The sequence below is a fragment of the Durio zibethinus genome, chromosome 3 (assembly GCF_047325235.1).
Source record: "Durio zibethinus cultivar Kanyao isolate XHJ-2024 chromosome 3, ASM4732523v1, whole genome shotgun sequence".
Taxonomy (NCBI): Eukaryota; Viridiplantae; Streptophyta; class Magnoliopsida; order Malvales; family Malvaceae; genus Durio; species Durio zibethinus.
In genome coordinates, this window is record NC_143164.1 from 31622269 (window position 1) to 31641567 (window position 19299).

Below are 19299 nucleotides of genomic sequence, written 5' to 3' on the forward strand. Positions count from 1 at the left end.
ATGTTTTATGACTATCTTGACAAGTTTGTACTCATCTATTTATATGACATAGTAATCTATAGTTCTACCTTAGAAGAGCACCAAGAACACTTGCGTCTTGTGTTTTAAAGACTATAAGACAATTAGTTGTATGTTAAAAGGGAAAAATGTACATTTACTCAAACACAGATTCATTTTCTAAGCTATATTGTTAAACAAGGCCATATTCGAATAAACATAAAAAAAGTTAGGGCTATAAAAAAATAGGCAACACTAAAGAATGTCAGTGAACTGTGCTTATTTTTACGACTAGCTAACTATTATAGGAGATTTATGGAAAGGTACTCACATAAAATAATAACTTTTTATCGAACTATTAAAAAAAGAGCATAAATGGTGTTGGATAAGTAAATGTCAAGAGACTTTTGAGGGCTTGAAAAAAGCCATGATGAAAAACCCTATCTTGGCTCTTTCTGACATTGGAAAACCTTTTGAAGTTCAAACAGATGCATTTGATGTCGCTATTGAGGGAATGCTTTTGCAAGAATAGCACTCGATGGCATTTGAAAGTTAAAAGCTGAGCAAAGTTGAAAAAAGATATACGACCTATAAGAAAGAGCTTTTACTAGTAATTTATTACTTAAAGGCATGACGGCACTACTTGTTGGGTTCTCAATTCATGGTTAAGATAAATAATGTTGCAGTTAGTCATTTTTTCACCCAACCGAGGCTTACGGCTAAGCAACCTAGATGGCAAGAGTTTCTAGCCGAATTTGAATTTTGTGTTGAACACATAAATGGAAGAGCCAACCAAGTGGCAAATGCATTAAGTAAATAAGCGAAATTGGCTGCTCTTCGGAGAATTGCCCTGATGTTGGCTGGTAAAGTTATGATAGACAAGCTAGTTGAAGATAATTTAAAAAAAAGCCCACAGGCCAATGCCATCTTAAAGCTAGTAGAAAAAAAGAAGTCCAAGTATTTTTGACAGAAAAATGAGGTCTATTGACAAAAGGTCTTTGATTGTTTATGCCTAAAACAAAAGGTTTGAGATAAAAGCTAATGAGAGAATGCCACAACACACCATGGGCAGGTTACTTTGGTTGGGAATGTAATTTGGCTTTATTAAAATAAAGCTATTATTGGCCTCATATGTGATAAAATGTGATGCACTATACGAAGACTTGCCTTGTTTACCAACAGGCCAAAATTGAAAAGACAAAATTGGTAGGCATGCTTCAACCGCTACCTATACCCATAAGATCTTAGAAAATTATCTCTTTTAACTTTATATTAGGCTTTCCTAAGGTTAGTGATTTTGGGTCTATTTTGGTGGTAATTGACCATTTTTTGAAATATACCATGACTAGTCCAGCCCAAAAGTATTGCATCGCGGAAGATATGGCCCGTTTAATATTTAAGCATATGATCAAGTATTAGGGTCTTCTTTAAACCATTGTTAGTAATAGGGATCTAAGATTCACTAGTTCATTTTGAAGAGAACTTTTTAAGATCTTGGGATCTTAGCTCAATATTTCTTTAAGTAATCACTTAAAAACCAATAGTTAGACCAAATGATTTAATGGATTGTTAAAGGAGTACATAAAATACTTTATTCAAGCTAATCAAAAGAATTGGCTTTTATTATTACATATAGCTCAGTTTTATTTTAATTTCAATAAGTATTTTCCCATAAACAAGAGTCCTTTTGAAGTGGTTAGTGGACAACTACTAAGATTATTGCATATGTTCCTTGAGCCATTATGAGAGAAAAATCTGCGAGCTTTCAACCTTTGCAAAAAATGGAGATATAACACAGAAATTATGCAAGCATACTTAAAAGAAGGTATTAAAGCTCATGAAGAAATAGGCAAATAAGGGTCGAAGGGCACGACATTTGAAAGTTGGTGACTTTATGCTTGTCAGACTAGTGCCATAACAAATCAGGTTCCTAAGAAAGTAGGATCGTAGGTTAGTGCATAAGTATAAGGGTCTAATAAAAATCCTTTTCAAAGTGGAGAATGCTTCTTACAAAATTGACTTGTCAAAATGGATAAAGGTACATTTATTGTTTCATGTGAGCAATTTAAAGCCTTATCATGCAGACCCTACAGATGCAAGTTATAAAGAAATCAACCAAGGTTATCATTACAATGAAGTCAATATCAAAACATTGGATTGAAGAGATTATAGCTAACAAGATATCGATGTTCTTTTTATACTTGTTGTACTATTTTCGATATTAATAAAATCTTTTTTCTCTTTCGGGGGTATTATAGGTCGCCTTGGTGTGCATCCATTATGTCCTAATATATCGTTATGCATTCTTAAAATTAACTTGTGGCTTATTAGTTGCTTATTTAGATATCAAACTATCTTTGACTGACTTATGTGGAAGCGTCCATTCAAATACCGTACGGTCTATTGCTTTATCGAAGAAAGCTTAGTCTATGACATTAAACACGCCAATCCATAGATTGACATTTTTAATATTAAATAAATAACTATTTTTTAATAATAATGTAATATTTGACTTTTATTTAAAATTATCATTTATCATGATTTTTTAAAATTTTTCATACAAATAAATTTTAAAATTATGAGATATAAGATTCAATTAATTTGTTTAATGTAATATTTGATTATGGGATATAACTTAATTAAGTTATTTAATGTAATATTCGATTTTTTTTACATGAGGCCAATTAAAATATTATTTTAAAATTTTTATTTAATACATCAATTTCATTAAATTTAATTAAAAATACATTAATTATAATTTTTATAAATATCTCTTTAATCAATGTGACATAACACATTACTTTTTTTTTATTTTTATAATAAATCAATGATGTGGATAGATCTAAGCTTCCGCACTGACAAATAATAATAAGCCACATAGACTTTTAGTGCATGCTTTGATTTTTTTAAGCGAAAAAAAAAAAGTGAAGTCACATTGTTTTCATTTTCTTGGAACCTTGACACTAAGTATGAAACGTCGGAACCGTTAAACAAAGTTATTTGTCACACCAACAAAAAAAAGACAGCCATTTCCTTTTCCAAAAAGATCCTTTGATTTTGGGCAAAGACAAAGCTGAATTCTAAATTTAAGGTAGAGATTAAAAACCTTTATCTGATAGGTCACTTCCTTTACCTTTTTTTTTTCCCCTTTATATTGCTCACGTTTCTTGTCATATTTTGCCTTTATTCTTTATTCTTTACTCTTTACATCATCTTTCTTATGTCAACATTAGTGGAAACTAAAATCGCATTATATTGGTATGATATGAGTATTCTGAATAAAATCTATTTATATTGCTAATAAATTTAGTTTTAATGAAATTAAAAACAGTAATAATAATAAAATTAATTATTATAATAAAAATATTTAATATTATAATGATAAGATCAAAACTATTAATGAAATATGTTTGAAAAATAAAACAGCGATAATGATAATTTGAAGTAACATAATAAAATAAAATGATCATTAATGAAATTATATTAAAGTTTATATATATAATAAAATTTTATTCACTCAAAATATTTACAAATATTCTTTTATATTAAAAATGATTATATATTTAATGGTAATTATTAAATTATTTATTAACTTATTTATGTATTTATTTATATAATTATAAAATTTTATTTTTATATTTGTGTATTTTTATTGTTGTAACTATTTATGTATATATGAAATTAATAATATATAAAATTATTTTATATAATCAATTATATGTATAAATATATTTATTTATGTATTTATTTAATTCTTTGTTATTAACTTATTCATATAAATTCATTTACTGTTTTAAATCATAAATAATTAAAATTTTTTAAACAAAATAAAGTAATTAAAAATGAAATGGATAAAATGGTAAGGAAGTTACGGTCGGAAAGATTTTCTTTTCACTGGACCTTCAAGCACCAATCATCAACCATGACTGTGATACAATTGAAACTTAAAATGGCTTCACCGTGTTCTAGTGTTGATATCCAAATGCCCCATAAGTTTAATAAAAGCTATAACATGCATCTTCTCGGAGGCAAAACGGAGATCTAAATGAATTTTAGAACTCAATTTGAGAATTTGATTTGAGAATTTAAAAAAAATGCGTATTATAATCAAATTAGACTCTTAAATGAATTATAAAATTTATTTAAAAGGAGATGAGAATGTTGCATTGAAAATGTATTTTATGAATAAAATTTTAAAAATTTAATTATAAAATTTATTTTTTGGTGCAATAAAAATATCTATCAAGCTCGCAAATAAAATTTAATTCGGCATTAAACAAGAGGAGAATAAAAAAAAAAAAAAAGTAAGTGAATAAAGCAAGGAATAATTCAGGGACATAAGAGATCAATAATTTGGCATCAGCTTCTCAGCCAATAGGTACCATTATATTATTATTTTGTGGTTATAGAAAATTTTGGTCAAAACAAGTTATTGCCGTCGTTTTAATGTGCTGCCCCTTTTTTCCTTTTTAAAATAGGAATTTGTTTTCGTTAACAAATAAAAATAAAAGGGTTTTCTTTTTCTTATATATATATATATATATATATATATATGTTCCATGTATGTATGTATGGATATAAATACAAACATCAATCCAAAATCATGTAAAATTGATTGGCAATTAAATGTGAAATGTTAAGGGGTTTGCGGCATTGTTCAAAATCAATCCCAGATTACGCATTTTGTAATCAAATTATTAATGGTAATTTCTTCTACTTTTATCCTTTTATTTTTAAAATTTTTTTTTAAAAAATAAAGAATAAAACAAATGGTAACAAAAAAAATTAAAAGCATATGGCATCTACGTCCTTTCGTTCAAAGAAATCGGTCCATTGACTAAAATTATTTTATCATTATGCGGTTCAATTGGGTTCATTTTAGAAAAAAAAATTGAGATATCTAATTAATATTTTAATAATTCAACGGGTAAAAGGAAGCTTGGCTCAAGTATTAAAAATAATATTTTTTGTTTATATAATGAAAATGAAAATTAGTTTTTTATAAATTCTTTAAAATTAATATAAATTCAAAAGTATATAAATAATTAATTTAAAATTATTTAAATTAATTCAAAAGTAAATGTATAGAACAAAATTACAATTACTATATAAAAAAATCCCAATGGAATTGTGGAAACCCTACTTTAATACATAGAATTCAGCTCATGGTCAGGTAAAATTCACCGTTTAATGTGGTCTAAAGTAAAGCCAAGAAACGTGAAAAATTAAAAAAAAAAAAAAGTCGACAACTTTTATTTTTCTTACTTTTAGACGGTAAATTGAATCACAAATACAGAACAAAAAGAAGGATTTTACCATTTGTACAGAAGCGGTGCCCTAAAAAAAGTTTCAGATTTTCAGTTATTCTTCTGGCCAAAGCTACATCGATTTGTTTAAAAGGTTGAAAAACCTGGAAAGCGACTTCCGTTTAAAAAAAACCGAGGCTTGTCATTACGCTTTTCTTCTTCTTCTTCTTCGTCAAAGCTTTCCGCCGCTCAGAGACATTAAAACAAGGAATTTGCCTGCAATAAGAATTCACAATCACTTTAATACACTATTTTTCAGAGAAAAGAAAAATGAAGTACGTGTTGGTTACTGGAGGAGTTGTAAGTGGACTCGGCAAGGGCGTCACCGCCAGCAGCATAGGCGTCGTCCTTAAAGCCTGTGGCCTTCGTGTTACTTCCATCAAAATTGGTTTTTTCTCTAATCCTTTTTTTTTTAAATGTTTCTTTTGTTTATGCTTATCATTTTTCTTTTCTTTATATGGGTTCAGGATTCCAGGTTGGTTTCGAACCTTTGTGCTTCTCGACTAATGGCTGTTATTTTGAGTGCATATTTTGTGGAAGTTTTATATACTATGCTTTTTTTCAGTGTTTATTATTTCTATTGCTTGCTCTTTGTTTCCTAATCTTCTTGATTTTTTGGGATTTATTTCGATTTAAATTTGAGGACAATCCTGATCGTGCTTATTTTTGTTCGTTAATCTTCTTCTTTTTCTTTGTATCTTGCAGATCCTTATCTGAACACGGACGCTGGAACCATGTCTCCTTTTGAACATGGGGAGGTTTTTGTTCTTGATGACGGTGGAGAGGTTTTACTATCTTTTTTTTTTGTCTCTAGCATTAATTATTTCTGCTAACAGTATTTACCAAAAAAAAAAAAAAAAGAAAACCTCATTGCAATATGGTATTAACCAACTTGGTTTATGTTGATGTTTGCTCTTAAAAGGTCGATTTGGATTTGGGTAATTATGAGCGCTTCCTAGATGCTACTCTTACTAAAGAGAATAACATTACTACTGGAAAGATATATCAGGTATTTCAGTTTATTCAGAACAGATGCTAATGTATTTCTTCGGCAATCACCTGAGTTCTATTAGTGGTTGAAAATAATCCACTTGTATTTTCTTATCAGTCCGTCCTTGAGAAGGAACGAAGAGGTGATTATCTTGGAAAGACTGTTCAGGTGGCTTTTCTTATTATCAAATCATTTAGCTACTTTTGTCTGCATAAAGAAAGTAACATAAGTTCCTGTCTTTTCTCTTTTGAGTGGATGCCAGGTTGTTCCACATATCACAGATGCTATTAAGGATTGGATTGAGTCAGTTGCTCTCATTCCTGTGGATGGAAAAGAGGGTCCTGCAGATGTATGTGTGATAGAGTTGGGAGGCACTGTTGGTAAGAGCTATGCTAAAAAAAGGCATTTGATGTGTCAGGAATTCTCTCTATTATTTTTTTTGTCACTTTTTTTGGGTGAGAGATGATTGATCCTTTTTTTTTTTTTTGGGGTGGGGTGGGGGGGTGGTGATTCTTCAGGTGACATTGAATCAATGCCATTCATTGAGGCTTTGCGACAGTTGTCCTTTTCAGTTGGTAAGCCTGCAGTGTTTTCTGTTTTTAAGAAATGTAAATAATACTCTGAACCTTTGTTTGTTTACCAATAATTTTTTCCAACTTGATTATTAGCCTTGTTGTCATGTGGTGCCCAGTGCTTGTTTAACATATGTGGTTAACGTTCAGACCCACATGTAGTCACAGACCAGAAAGTTGTGCCTACTGGGACCCGGATTCATAAGGAATGTGTTGGCCAAGAATTTTTGTGGGTAATATAATTTGATTAAGTATGTAGCACTACAATTGTGCAACTTGTGCGTTATTCAAATGTACCATGCTATGCTGGTCCATAGGTTAAATACTTTGGACATGCATTTGCAGTGTGGTGTGTGTACGCACACACACAAGTTGATAAATGAGAAGTCACAGTTGTTCAGGTTTCTGAAGGATTGGTCGGCTTTCCCACCCTGTGGAATCCTCAATCTGTTAATAAATGATTCTGCATCTATGATGTGGCACAAAGAGATTTTATATCAGTCTATTTCGTATCTTTGTATATGAATCTTCATGTGTCGTAATAATTTCTTTTTCTTCATCAGGGCAAGATAACTTCTGCCTCGTTCATGTCAGCCTAATACCTGTGCTGGGTGTTGTTGGAGAGCAAGTAATGCACCATAATTTTCCTTTAATATAATACATAAATTGCAAAGTTCTTTTAGTTCATTGTTTTATATCTTATTTTTAAACTGGTGTCATTTAAGTCCCTTATTAAACATTGTCACCTTTTGTGGTGAAAATAATTCTCTCTCTCTCTCTCTCTCTCTCATGGATGCAGAAAACTAAGCCTACACAGCATAGTGTCCGGGAACTTAGAGCATTAGGCTTGACTCCTCATCTGCTTGCGTGTCGCTCTGCTCAGGTACACTGCCTTGCCATGCTTTCATGCCATAGATGATTTTGCCATTAGAATCGCTTGGCAAGTAGCATCATTGCATTTTATCTTTCTGGAGTATTATTGCCTGGCTCATTATAGCACTTTCATGCATTTTGTTAGTTTTTAAATAGGTTGGCATGAATCTAAGTAATCATTATCATCTTTTGGAGGTGTGGCATCTTGTTGTGGTTGTGCTCTACTTACGTAAGTTTTATTGCCAAGCAATAGTTGGCCTTGTTGTAGTTAGCTTGGTACTGCACCTGGCATTCATATCGTATAAATATTTTTTTGTAAAATTGCTATTTATCAGCTTTGGCTCTTGGGTTTACTTTTTTTTTTTTTCTCTTTTATCTTGCTCAATATCCTTTTGATTGCTTTGTTTTCTTGATCTAACCTTTGTCCCAAACTTGATGTAAATATACTCTTTTGGTTGGTGACTTGCAGCCTTTATTGGATAATACAAAGGAGAAACTTTCACAATTTTGTCACGTTGCGGTAAATTTGTTGGAAAATTTTGGTGTGTGTGTGTTTTTTTTTTATTTAGGTTTGTCTTCTTGACTGACGATTTCATCTATTGCCTTGTGGTCCCTCACAGGCTGCCAACATCCTAAATATTCATGATGTTCCCAATATTTGGCATATTCCTCTCTTACTTAGAGTATGTTCCATAGCAGTTCTTCCATTTCTCTAGAACTTAAGGATTCCTAATCTATCATACTTGTGCATTTTTTAATGCTGTTTCTTGTTAACTATTGCTTCAGAACCAAAATGCTCATCATTCAATTCTGAAACAGCTAGATTTGCTCAGGTTAGTTTTTGGTTCAACGTTTCCAACATCTACATCTTATTTATTTATTTATTTTTATCATAGAACAGCGAAGTTTGTTATAACATACTTCATCTATGGCTTAACTCTTTGATACGCAATGAGGTCTAGGCAATCAAGATTTTTTGTATGCAGCCTAACTAGTTGATTTTTATCTTTTTCTTCTATCTCTGTGATTTTAGCACTGGGCAAAGGTTATATTTGTTACTGATTTTAGCATGTCAAACAGTTGGCATTGAAATTGATCGACTGTTAACTACCAAATTCAGTATTAAATTTGGTTCAAGGTACCAATTGCAGGAAGGTTTGATCAGTTTAACTAAGTGGTTTTAAACTTCTGTTTCAGTATTGCCACACCTCCAGATTTAGAAGCTTGGACCAGGAGGGCAGGAACTTTTGATAATCTGACTGATTCTGTTAGTACTCTTAATTTAACTCTAATTGAGCAGTTTGAAATAGAAGAAATTCTTTTTCAGTTTTGAAACAAAAACATATCATTGTGCACAGGTGAGGATTGCAATGGTGGGAAAGTATGTTGGTCTGACTGACTCATATCTGTCTGTTGTGAAGGTTTGATACTAGTTTAATTTCATGACTTGTAGACATCCTTAAATTTACCCTTAGTATCTGTTTTGGAAATATATCTTCAATGGAAAAATAGTGTTATAGAAGAAGGGCTTCTGGTTCTGTATATTATTATTGTTGTAAAATTATCTGTCCTTTTTTCATAAACAATCATCCGAATGTTTCATTTGCTGGAGGGATTAGCACATGGATCAGTTCATAAGTTCATATGACTCCATATCCAGCATCTTGGTATGGTAAAAGCCATATCATAATGTGATTGAAAAGTAGGTATTCGTTATTAGTGGTGCAAAATCATATGCCTGCTAAGTGGTTATGTGTTTGCTAAATACTGAATTTTAGTGGCTTGTTGATTTAAATCTCTGGTGGTAATCTATGTCTACTTCCCCCCTACTATATATATCTTCTTTTGCTTGTAGGCACTTTTACATGCCTGCATTGAATGCTCTTTGAAGCCATCGATTGACTGGATTGCAGCTTCAGACCTTGAAGATGATACTGCCCAATCGGTATTGAACCAGCAGCACTTTTGCTATTACAATTTTTTTTTTTAAATTTTGAAAAATTTATTATCTAAACATTCTTCTATCTCACCCAGACACCAGAAGCTCATGCTGCTGCATGGAAGACTTTAAGAGTAAGCCTTTTATTGTTTCCCCCATTGTTTTTAATGGCATAACTTCCTGCAGTGCCAGATGCTTTACCTGACAACCAATCTTGGTTTATCACTTTCATGGATTAGTTTCCAGCAAGAATAGACTGGAACTAGATTATTAATGGTCATTGAGAGTTGAATGTATGTCTTAAACTGAATCTTACAAAGAGTTTACCAATTTAATATTTCTCTTTTTTGAAGGGGTGGGGCTGGGTATGTAGCTGTCGGCTCTTATCAAAATTTGTACTTATCCTTTCTATTTAGGTCACTGGACTGTTTTTGTACAGCATACTCTAAAGGGAATTGGAATGGAGAGGCTGTTGTGGCAATTGAATTTTTTTTTCGAACTATTATTTACAGAATGCTGAATGTATCCTAGTTCCTGGTGGATTTGGAGACCGTGGTGTGCATGGAATGATATTGGCTGCAAAATATGCCAGAGAGAATAATGTTCCGTATCTTGGTATTTGCTTGGGTATGCAGATCTCTGTCATTGAGTATGCCAGATCTGTAAGTGACTTTTCTTTCAAGCACATGTTTTTTATGTTCCAAATTATACATTAAACTTTTTCTAGTTATTTGTTCCAGGTTCTTGGTTTAGAAAGGGCAAACAGTACAGAGTTTGATGAGCAGACACCTGATCCTGTCGTCATTTTTTTACCGGAAGTATACATTTCATTTTCCTCATTTTTCTTTTTTATACATCTGCCACATGCATGCATGGCTTTATTATTTTCTATTTGATTTGTCAGGGCTCAAGAACACATATGGGAAGCACAATGAGACGAGGATCTCGAAGAACACTATTTCAGACCCCTGATTGTGTTACTTCTAAATTGTATGTTATTTATCTGCTTCTGCAGAAAAAAGATTGAATACTGTTAATTCTTTTGTTTCCCTTGTCAATGGGTGCTTGTGCCATGTGACCTCTGGGTGACAAGTTTTATGTTACACCAAGTAGTTTACAAGGGTACAAGACCACATCTTTTCTGATGACATTGCTTCCCATGGGGTGTTACTTTATCTCAATTATTTATCAAGATGTTGATCAGTAAAATAAGCATGTTTTTATGTACCAAAAACAAAAGCATGTTTTTATTGTCCACTAGTTATTGACAAAATTATTGCTTGGAGTTTACATGCAATAAGAATATTGTCAAAATTAAAGATAGCCATGCATGATAATTCTTTTTTGTTTTACTTGCTAGGTACTGCAATCCACAGTATGTAGACGAACGGCACCGGCATAGATATGAGGTTTGTCGAGTTGGTTCATCTGGGAAAGAGAAAATTGTATCTGCCAGCATAACTTTTTATTTTGTTATTTGATTTATTGCCCCCTTACATGACACTGCTGCAGGTAAACCCAGATGTCATTGGGGTTCTTGAAGAAGCTGGGTTGAAATTCTTTGGGAAGGATGAAACTGGGAAAAGGATGGAGGTGGGCTTATGTGTGTTTTTTTCCCCTCTTGTTGAAGTTTTTCTTCTGGTTTGTGTAGCTATCTGTTGGATTCAATGGGATTTAGATTCTCTCCTCGCTATTTTTGAGCTAAAAAAAGGACAAGTTAATTTCTTTTTTTCATGTTTTGCAGGTTCTGGAGCTTCCAGGTCATCCCTTTTATGTAGGAGTGCAGTTTCATCCAGAATTTAAATCACGGCCAGGGAAGCCCTCGGCTCCATTTTTAGGTACTTACAATTAACAAGCAAATCCAGAGCTTATGCGCATGTGTTTTATTTTGCCAACAGCTCATGTGCATGTTTAAGTGCATAATTTGTCACTAATACCTTTTAAAAATGAAAATGATGTGAAAAAGACCATTAAGTTTTATCTATGTAGAAGGTCATGGTTCCATACGGGGCAGAGCTAAAGATGCATCAATATTTGACCATATAAAATAGAGCTACTGTCATTTGTCTGAATTTCAATTAAACCATGTAAATTAATACTTCTAAAATGGAGCTTCCTCATGCTACATCGTTATGAATATGAAGGAATATAAATAAAGTTCACATGCTTGGTCATATAGTTTCCATGTTTTCTATAAGCAAATATTTCATGAATTTGGATTATTCAACTTTTTATCTTATTACATGCAAGACAAAAGTAACATTTGTGCCTTTGCAATTATAGGTCTTATATTATCTGCTAGAGGACAATTGGAAGCATATCTTACAAGGCATCAAAATGGAATTTGATTTACAAGTTATGTGATACATCTGAATCTGCTTTACAGGGTAATCTTCTTTTTGAAAATTAAATATGTTAAGACTTTCCTCAGGTAGGCTTAGTAACCTGCTTGGTTGAGGATGTGATTTGACCTTGATAGTATCTACACCGGCTACCTGTGGCAGGTTATGTCAACTGGATTTTCTAATGTTGTGTGCAAATGTTTCTTTTGACGTTATATAATTACATTATTACTTAACTCACATTGCACAAGGAATGGATTTATAGGAAACTTGTCCAATTGGTCTGGTGGCTCAACTGGTATTAGGGACAGGTATATATATACATACACACACACGCAACTTGACATGCTCAAGTACAGTGCATCCTTGTATCTGATGCACTGTTTGGCCACAGGCTTGTTCCCTTTTCTTGGTTTGTGTTGGCTAGTACAATCAAATACAAGTTTCAATTATTTTGCTTTGTTTTGTGAACTGACTCCTAGCTTCTTACTTGGATGTAGGAGGAAATTGATAGATTTGGGGTCTTATGCTATAGATAAACGCAAACAGGTTCAAGTGGATGATCCTTGTTGCAATTGAGTATGAGGTAAGGCACATATTATGGTCCTTGAGCTCTTACACAACACGCTCTTTCTTATCTGCCTATAATAGTTGCTGTATTTGAATTGATATACACAGGTCAAATTTTCCGAGTTTGTTCCAGAAAGTTGTAGCTGTGTATGAAAGTTGTAACATTCTTGACAGATTTCCTTTTTATTGTGCAAGTTTTTTATTGGATGGAACTCATGGGGTTAGGGGGGTGGAAAGACAAATGTTGGCCGATAATTTTCTTGGGTGGTTCTAAATACATCACAAAATCTTCTCTCTATACACGTCTAAAATTTTTTTAAAAAAATATTCACATAGCAAATATCAATTTTAACATTTAGTAAATGATAAAAATACTTTCAATAACTTATTTACTTCAAAACCACCGTTGTATATTTTGGAAATAGATATCCGAGATTATATTATATTTTTGATAATCCATTTTCGAGAAAGAAAAATAATTTTTGAAAATACATTTTTGAAAACGAAATATAATTTTCAGAAATTTATTTTTGAGAATTATAATGCATTCTCAAAAATGGACTTTTGTGAGTGATCATGTATTTTTAAAAATTTATTTTTAAAAATACATAAAATTTTGTTTAAATATATATTTAATTATAAACTTTAATTATTTTTTTCGAGGTTTGGTTTAATTTCGACAATAGGGACTTTTAATTTTTAGGCCACTAGTATTCAAGTGGTCGAAAGATATTGTTAGTCGAAAGATTATAAGTTTTTATTGTTGAATTTGTTAATATGTTGATGACATTGTTAAGGTAAGGTGTTCGAACTCGGATTAACATGCATGTATATAAATAAGTTATTAATGTGTTAAATTTTTACCTGATCATATGTGCGAATGGAAGAGATCATGTTTTCAAGCATTCATGGAATAAAAATATTTTTGTTCTGAGCTTTGAAAACTAGAAAATGATTTCAATTTTTTAAATGCATGTCAGAGAATATTGATTTTAATTTTATTTGCGCATATAATCAAACAGTGAGTTCATAAGTGCATGATTAAAGTTTTTTGGTAATTAAAAGTAAAATCAAGCTTATAAAAAATAGAGATTTGGGAAGTTTCAAAATTTTTTGGATATTTATTTTTGAGAAAGCTTAAGATTTTTTGAAAATGAAAATATAAAATGTTTTGCAGTTTTTTGGAAATGAATATATGGTATTATTGACCTTAATATTTTTTGAATATTTATTTTTTAGAAGTTTCAAAGGGAGTTTTAAATATTTATTTTTGAAAAATTCAATTTCAAAAAGTGAATAGAAAATAAAAGATAAAAGGTACGAATAAAAAATAAAAAATTAAAGGTGAGATGTATTTAGTATAAATAAAATAATAAATTTTGAAATTAGGGTGTATTTAAAAATATGATGTAAATAGCATTTAATGTATTGTTAATGGAAGTCCCATGGGGACTCTTCCGTATTGCGCCGTCGTTTCAAATAATTTGTGTATCAGTGATGAGATTCTTTGGGGACTGAGCATTTTGCATGCTGAAAGTGATATTTTAGTTGCCTTTCACTTCACGAGGATGAAAAAGATTACTCCCTCTTTCATCCCAAATCTTAGTCTTCCATTAACTTTCTTAGAACCTAAGAAAAACGTTTTGATTTTAGTTTATATAATATTAAATTTAATTTTTTTTCATAAATTTAAAGATTTATAATTTTAATATAAAAAATTAAAAATTAAAAATTAAAAAAAATTTAAAATACAAAAAAGACATTTAAATATTAAAAAATATATATAATTTTGTGATAACTAAAAGAAAAAAAGTGAATAATCAAAATCGGACGAAAGAAGTAAGCAATTAAACCAAATTATGACGAATGGCGATCAAAATGAAATCGTATAAATGTAATTATTACGGACGAAATATAAGTCTCTCTTTCCGTGAAACTTTTAATGCCGTTTCCTGACTTCAGGAAAATGTAGTTGGCATTCCATATTTTGTTTTTGTCAGAAGCCGCCGCATTTCTTATCATCTCTTTATAAAAAATTTTCAAAGAAAAAGGGTGTTGAATATGCAAAATATGCTTAAAAAAAAAGATGCAGATTTCTCAAGATTCAATTTGTGCCTCTCTTAAGCATTTCAGTATATTCCAAATAAGAAATCCGTGTTTGCAACTTCAATTGCTCATAAAACTTTGCTATGAACTTCTCCGCCTTTGAATCAATCCCTTCCTCCTCCAATGGATATGGACTCTTCTCATCACAACAACTCTCTTTTCCACACTCTTTCTCTTCTTCTTCTCCTTGTTCTTCCTCCTTAGAGCCTGTTGTGTAACTTTTCCTTCCATTATCATAGCCATAAACTCCATCATATTCACCCATACTAAAATCTTAATCAAAATCTACTTCCTTAGGGCTGATGCAAGTAAGAAGAAACCGCATGGAAGCAGGACGGTGCATCTTGAAATGGAAAATGGAGGTGTCGTCGAGGGAAAGCTGGCATTCTTTATTTTGGCTGATTTGGTCAAGACGAGGAGCTGTTGTGTGTCCAAGGCCTTTGAGGAACTTAGGCGTCAATCGTAGCTCCCTCATGAGCCGTCTCTTGAACACCCCACGTTTTACTGTCCATGACAATGCTAGACGCAGGAGACTTGATGCTCTTTGAGCAACATCATATTCTGCTTCGGCATTTTCATCAGCTTCATTTGCAGCAAATTAACTATGTTTCATTAGAAATTAAGTACTTGACAGAAAATTTTGGAACCAGAAAATTAACGCTGGGAAAGCAATTAGTTTGGGTACTGAAGTACTAAGATTTTGTTGAATGGTATCTAAGAACTTTTGTTTGCAGTTGAGATTTTGAGACGCTCAGGTTGACGAGGGAAGAGAAGTAAAGATATGTATATAATTTATGTTTGAGCGTTTGATACGCGGAAATAGAGAAAGAGAGAGGAAAAGAGGTTTTTTTTTTTTTTTTTTTTTTGTTTGGTTTGGTGAGAAATGTGAACAATGGGCGGTGGAACATCGTGGGCAACAAGGTTGTACTTGTACGCGACATAAATCTAGCTGTTGCCGTTTTTTTTCCAAATCTAACCCTGTCCCCTTTCGTTTATTACTCTTACTCGGAGAAGCAGGAAATGTTTTTGGGGCCTCTTTAATTTTTGACAAAATGAAGTTAGATAGATTTGCGGCTCTTTTAATTTATTTGCCACTTGCAATTAAACCATCCTATTTAAAGAGGTTATAGAGCAGAAAAGGTTTTACATCAAGGTAATGCTGAAATCAATTTTGCCATTTCATAAAATGTAAATAAATGAAAAAGAATTTTGACGTTTAATATATAAACATGACTGAAATAAATATTATTAGTAGCAATTACTACATTGTGAATAAATGAAAAAAAAAAATAGAGCTATTCAATTGTTAAGAAAGGTAAAGATTTCAATGTGCATCAATCTTACTAGTTTTAATCTAACAAATTCATTTACGATTAAAGGCTTGCATGGGGCTGTGGTAAGTGTCCATATAACCTATTGTTCTTTATTTCTCCGACACTTTGAAGCAATCCTTAATATAATGAAAATAAATGATTTTCCATCTCAGTTTCTCATTCTAACTAACAGCTTCTCTATAACTAACAAAGCTGTAAAATTTTCTTTAGTATACCCTTTAAAAAAAATCACATTCAAAGAACATGTTATTAAGAGTTAGAGCCACATAAAAAGGCTATAAGTTGGAGAGAAATTGGCTACGGCATTTCTGTTTAGGCCAACGGCAGAGCTCTAAGTTCACCAACCGAAAAGGAAAAAACAAAGGGTAACTTGTTAAACAACAGTTGCCAGCGTTCCCATTTTACAACTTGTCTAGTTCAACAAGAAAACATGTGGTAGAAATAGACTCCAAGTTATAAAGGCAGTTTCTTTTTTTTTATTATTATTATTTTAAAAGAAAAAAAGTTAACACTTTTTCTTTAACCTAAGAAAAAGAAATCCAATATCCTTTTCCCACGAAAATGAAGGGAAATTATTAAAACACGATTGCTTTGAAGAGTGAAGAGCCAAAAACAATTAAGGGCGCGTAGTATAGGGCGCTATCATTAGTTTGTTCATACTATTAGATTAACCAACAACGTGATGATAGTGTAAGTCACTGTCATTTCTTTAATGAAAATGACATTTTTGGTTTACTTATAAATTTTAATTAGATGAATTACATATAGATATCCTGTGATTATGATAAAATAAATTTATTAATGTCACTTAACTCTTATGTTTTACTCTATTAACGATATTCTTAATGTCGTTAGATCTAGCTTCCTTTCCCTTCTTCTCCTAACTTTATTCATTACACCACCAACCTACCACTTATCATCGTCCCTTCAAGCTTTCTCTCACTCCATCTTCAAATTTTATTCATCAAGCCACCACTTATTTACATTTTCTCCATAATCAGTAGCAGATCTTGACATATAGACTTGAAGGGGTCAATTGATAATATATTATATATTTTTTATTAGACATATATATATGCACACAGATAATATGTAAATAATATATTAATAAAAAATAATCAATTTATAAAATTATAACATAAAAATATTAGTATGATAGTATTAAACTTTTAATGATAACAAGAGTTTCAAATTAATGATAAAGTTACTAATTAAGCTATCTTTCAATGAATTGTTAGATTTTTTTTTATTTTTTTAGAAATTTAAAATTAAAATAAAAGAATATAAATAAATCAATTATTAAACAATATATTTTTTATCAAAAAAAATTAAAAAGAACAAAGTTGAAACTTTGAGACTAGAAGTTATGAATTTTTTTTAACTTTCTATAAAGCGCTTCCAATCTTTTTTTTCTTTTTTTTTTTTTGTTGAAAAAAGATTTTAGGATAGCATGAGATAAAGATCTAGAGTAAAATTAAAAATAAAAATTATATGTAGAGAGACATTGTAATAAGCTAAAAAGAAAAGGAAAACACATATTTGGTACATAGTTGGAGATTTGGAGTTTTGCTTAGAAAGCTAGAAAGTTAATTTGATTTTTGTTAACTTTACATGATTGTGGTTTAAAACTTATTACAAATCACTAGATTGATTTTAAGAATTTATAAATAATGATTTATGAGTACAATAAATAGACACATAACAATGTAATTTTAATTCTTTTTAAATTGCAATAAGGCATATAATTGAAATTGAAAATCACAAAATAAATTAAAAAATTTAATTTAAAGGGTCAACTTAAATTTATTTAATATTGCTATACACATGCTAAAGATTTTTAAAAACTTTAAGGGGGCAAGGTCCCCTCTGACTACAATGAGGTACTGCCCATGTCCACACTCATGAAATTTTTTTACAGATATATCAGAAAAAATGCTATCATGCCAAGCAAATTGAATAAAATCTTTTTTTTTTTTTTCCTTTTTTCACTTCCCTTCTTCATTTTGCAAATTCGGTAATGGCCAACCACTATATATCTTCAATTGAATCTCATTTTTCATAATTTATTCTTCTAATTATTTTACCTATACCTTTCTCTTGTTTTAAACTTGGAAACTCAAAATTCTTTTTTAATTGAACCTAATGCATTGATAAATTTCCAATTAAAAAAATAAAGCTAAATTAAGAGAGATGGGGTTCAATTCTATTACTATCACCAATGAAATCAAGAAGCAACAGTGGATTGCTTAATTGTGCTGTTATCTCTATTTCCACTAAACTCAATTACTTTAGTTTTCGATTGATTGTTGAATTGGGTCTTGAAATTTCTAATATGTGAGTTTTGATATTTTTTGTTTTTTAATGGGTTGCTGTATTTTGAAATTTGTGAAATGTGAGTTTTTTTATTTTTAAAAAATTTTTAGACTATAAGATATGGTTAATATGCATTTTGTTGTTGCAAAGTGAAAATATTAAAAAAAATTAAAAACAAAGAAACATATTAGAAATTAGAATTTCATGACAAATCCATATCATATGTTTTTGGATTGACCAAAATTTAAAAGAAAACAAGTTGCAAAAGGTTTAGAGGTAGAAAAGGAGTAAGAAACGTTTATGAAAATTGGAAACAATGAAGGAAAAGATGAAAAAAAGATAGAGAATTTCTTTTGTCTAGTTTTAGAGAAAGAATAAATTGATGATGAAAAAGAAGAAAAAATAAAAAATAAAAATAAAAAAGTAACAGTTGTGTATAAAAAAATAATGAAATAAATCATAAAATAATTAAATGTTACTTTTTAAATTTTAAGAGTCATTCTCAATCCATCTCAAATCACAAAATATTTATATGAAATTTACCCATATTAATATTGGGGATGATGCAACACAACAATATGTACTTAAAGAGTGTTGAGTTTTGGGCATTCATACTCCAAATAAGATTTCAATTTTATACTTGTAAGTATAATTATTTTATTTTCATAAATTATTTGTAAGTACAATTTAATTTATTGTCATAAATTTTATTTGACATGAATGTATTATAAATATATTTCCTTACACATAATTTTGTGTTTACACAAAAGAAATTTCGTCACCTATTACCATGTAATTAATTAATTCTAAATCAAGGACGCATCATAAAATTTGACAAATAATGGAATCGAAGACATTTACTATTACTTGTGAACACAGTAATGGTTTTGATTTTTCGGTCTGGAGAAAAGGAAAGTTTCTCCGTCAAGACATACAGGCTTTACTTGTAATTAATT

The 19299-nt window shown here is 30.6% G+C and overlaps 1 protein-coding gene and 1 pseudogene across 3 annotated transcripts; one reads left to right on the forward strand and one right to left on the reverse strand.

The window, feature by feature from the left end:
* Positions 1-5291: 5291 nt before the first annotated feature.
* Positions 5292-12887, forward strand: LOC111283444 (uncharacterized). Of its 3 annotated transcripts, XM_089758502.1 has the most exons (25): positions 5329-5691; positions 6009-6088; positions 6226-6312; positions 6412-6462; positions 6557-6674; positions 6813-6869; positions 7430-7494; positions 7666-7749; positions 8209-8259; positions 8360-8422; positions 8526-8572; positions 8937-9006; positions 9098-9160; positions 9595-9684; positions 9774-9812; positions 10191-10340; positions 10419-10496; positions 10583-10668; positions 11039-11087; positions 11191-11281; positions 11423-11516; positions 11962-12065; positions 12286-12331; positions 12521-12606; positions 12699-12837. In XM_089758502.1, exons 1-21 carry the CDS (start codon positions 5574-5576, stop codon positions 11479-11481), a joined length of 1596 nt encoding a protein of 531 aa, XP_089614628.1. In that variant the 5' UTR covers positions 5329-5573; the 3' UTR covers positions 11482-11516; positions 11962-12065; positions 12286-12331; positions 12521-12606; positions 12699-12837. The 3 variants fall into 3 exon arrangements, with proteins under 3 accessions (XP_089614626.1, XP_089614627.1, XP_089614628.1); XM_089758501.1 differs by lacking the exon at positions 12286-12331 and having other exon boundaries at positions 5327-5691; positions 11191-11271; positions 12699-12887; XM_089758500.1 differs by having other exon boundaries at positions 5292-5691; positions 11191-11271; positions 11962-12606; positions 12699-12887.
* Positions 12888-14551: 1664 nt separating this feature from the next.
* Positions 14552-15430, reverse strand: LOC149519751 (uncharacterized; annotated as a pseudogene).
* Between the last annotated feature and the right edge of the window lie 3869 nt (positions 15431-19299).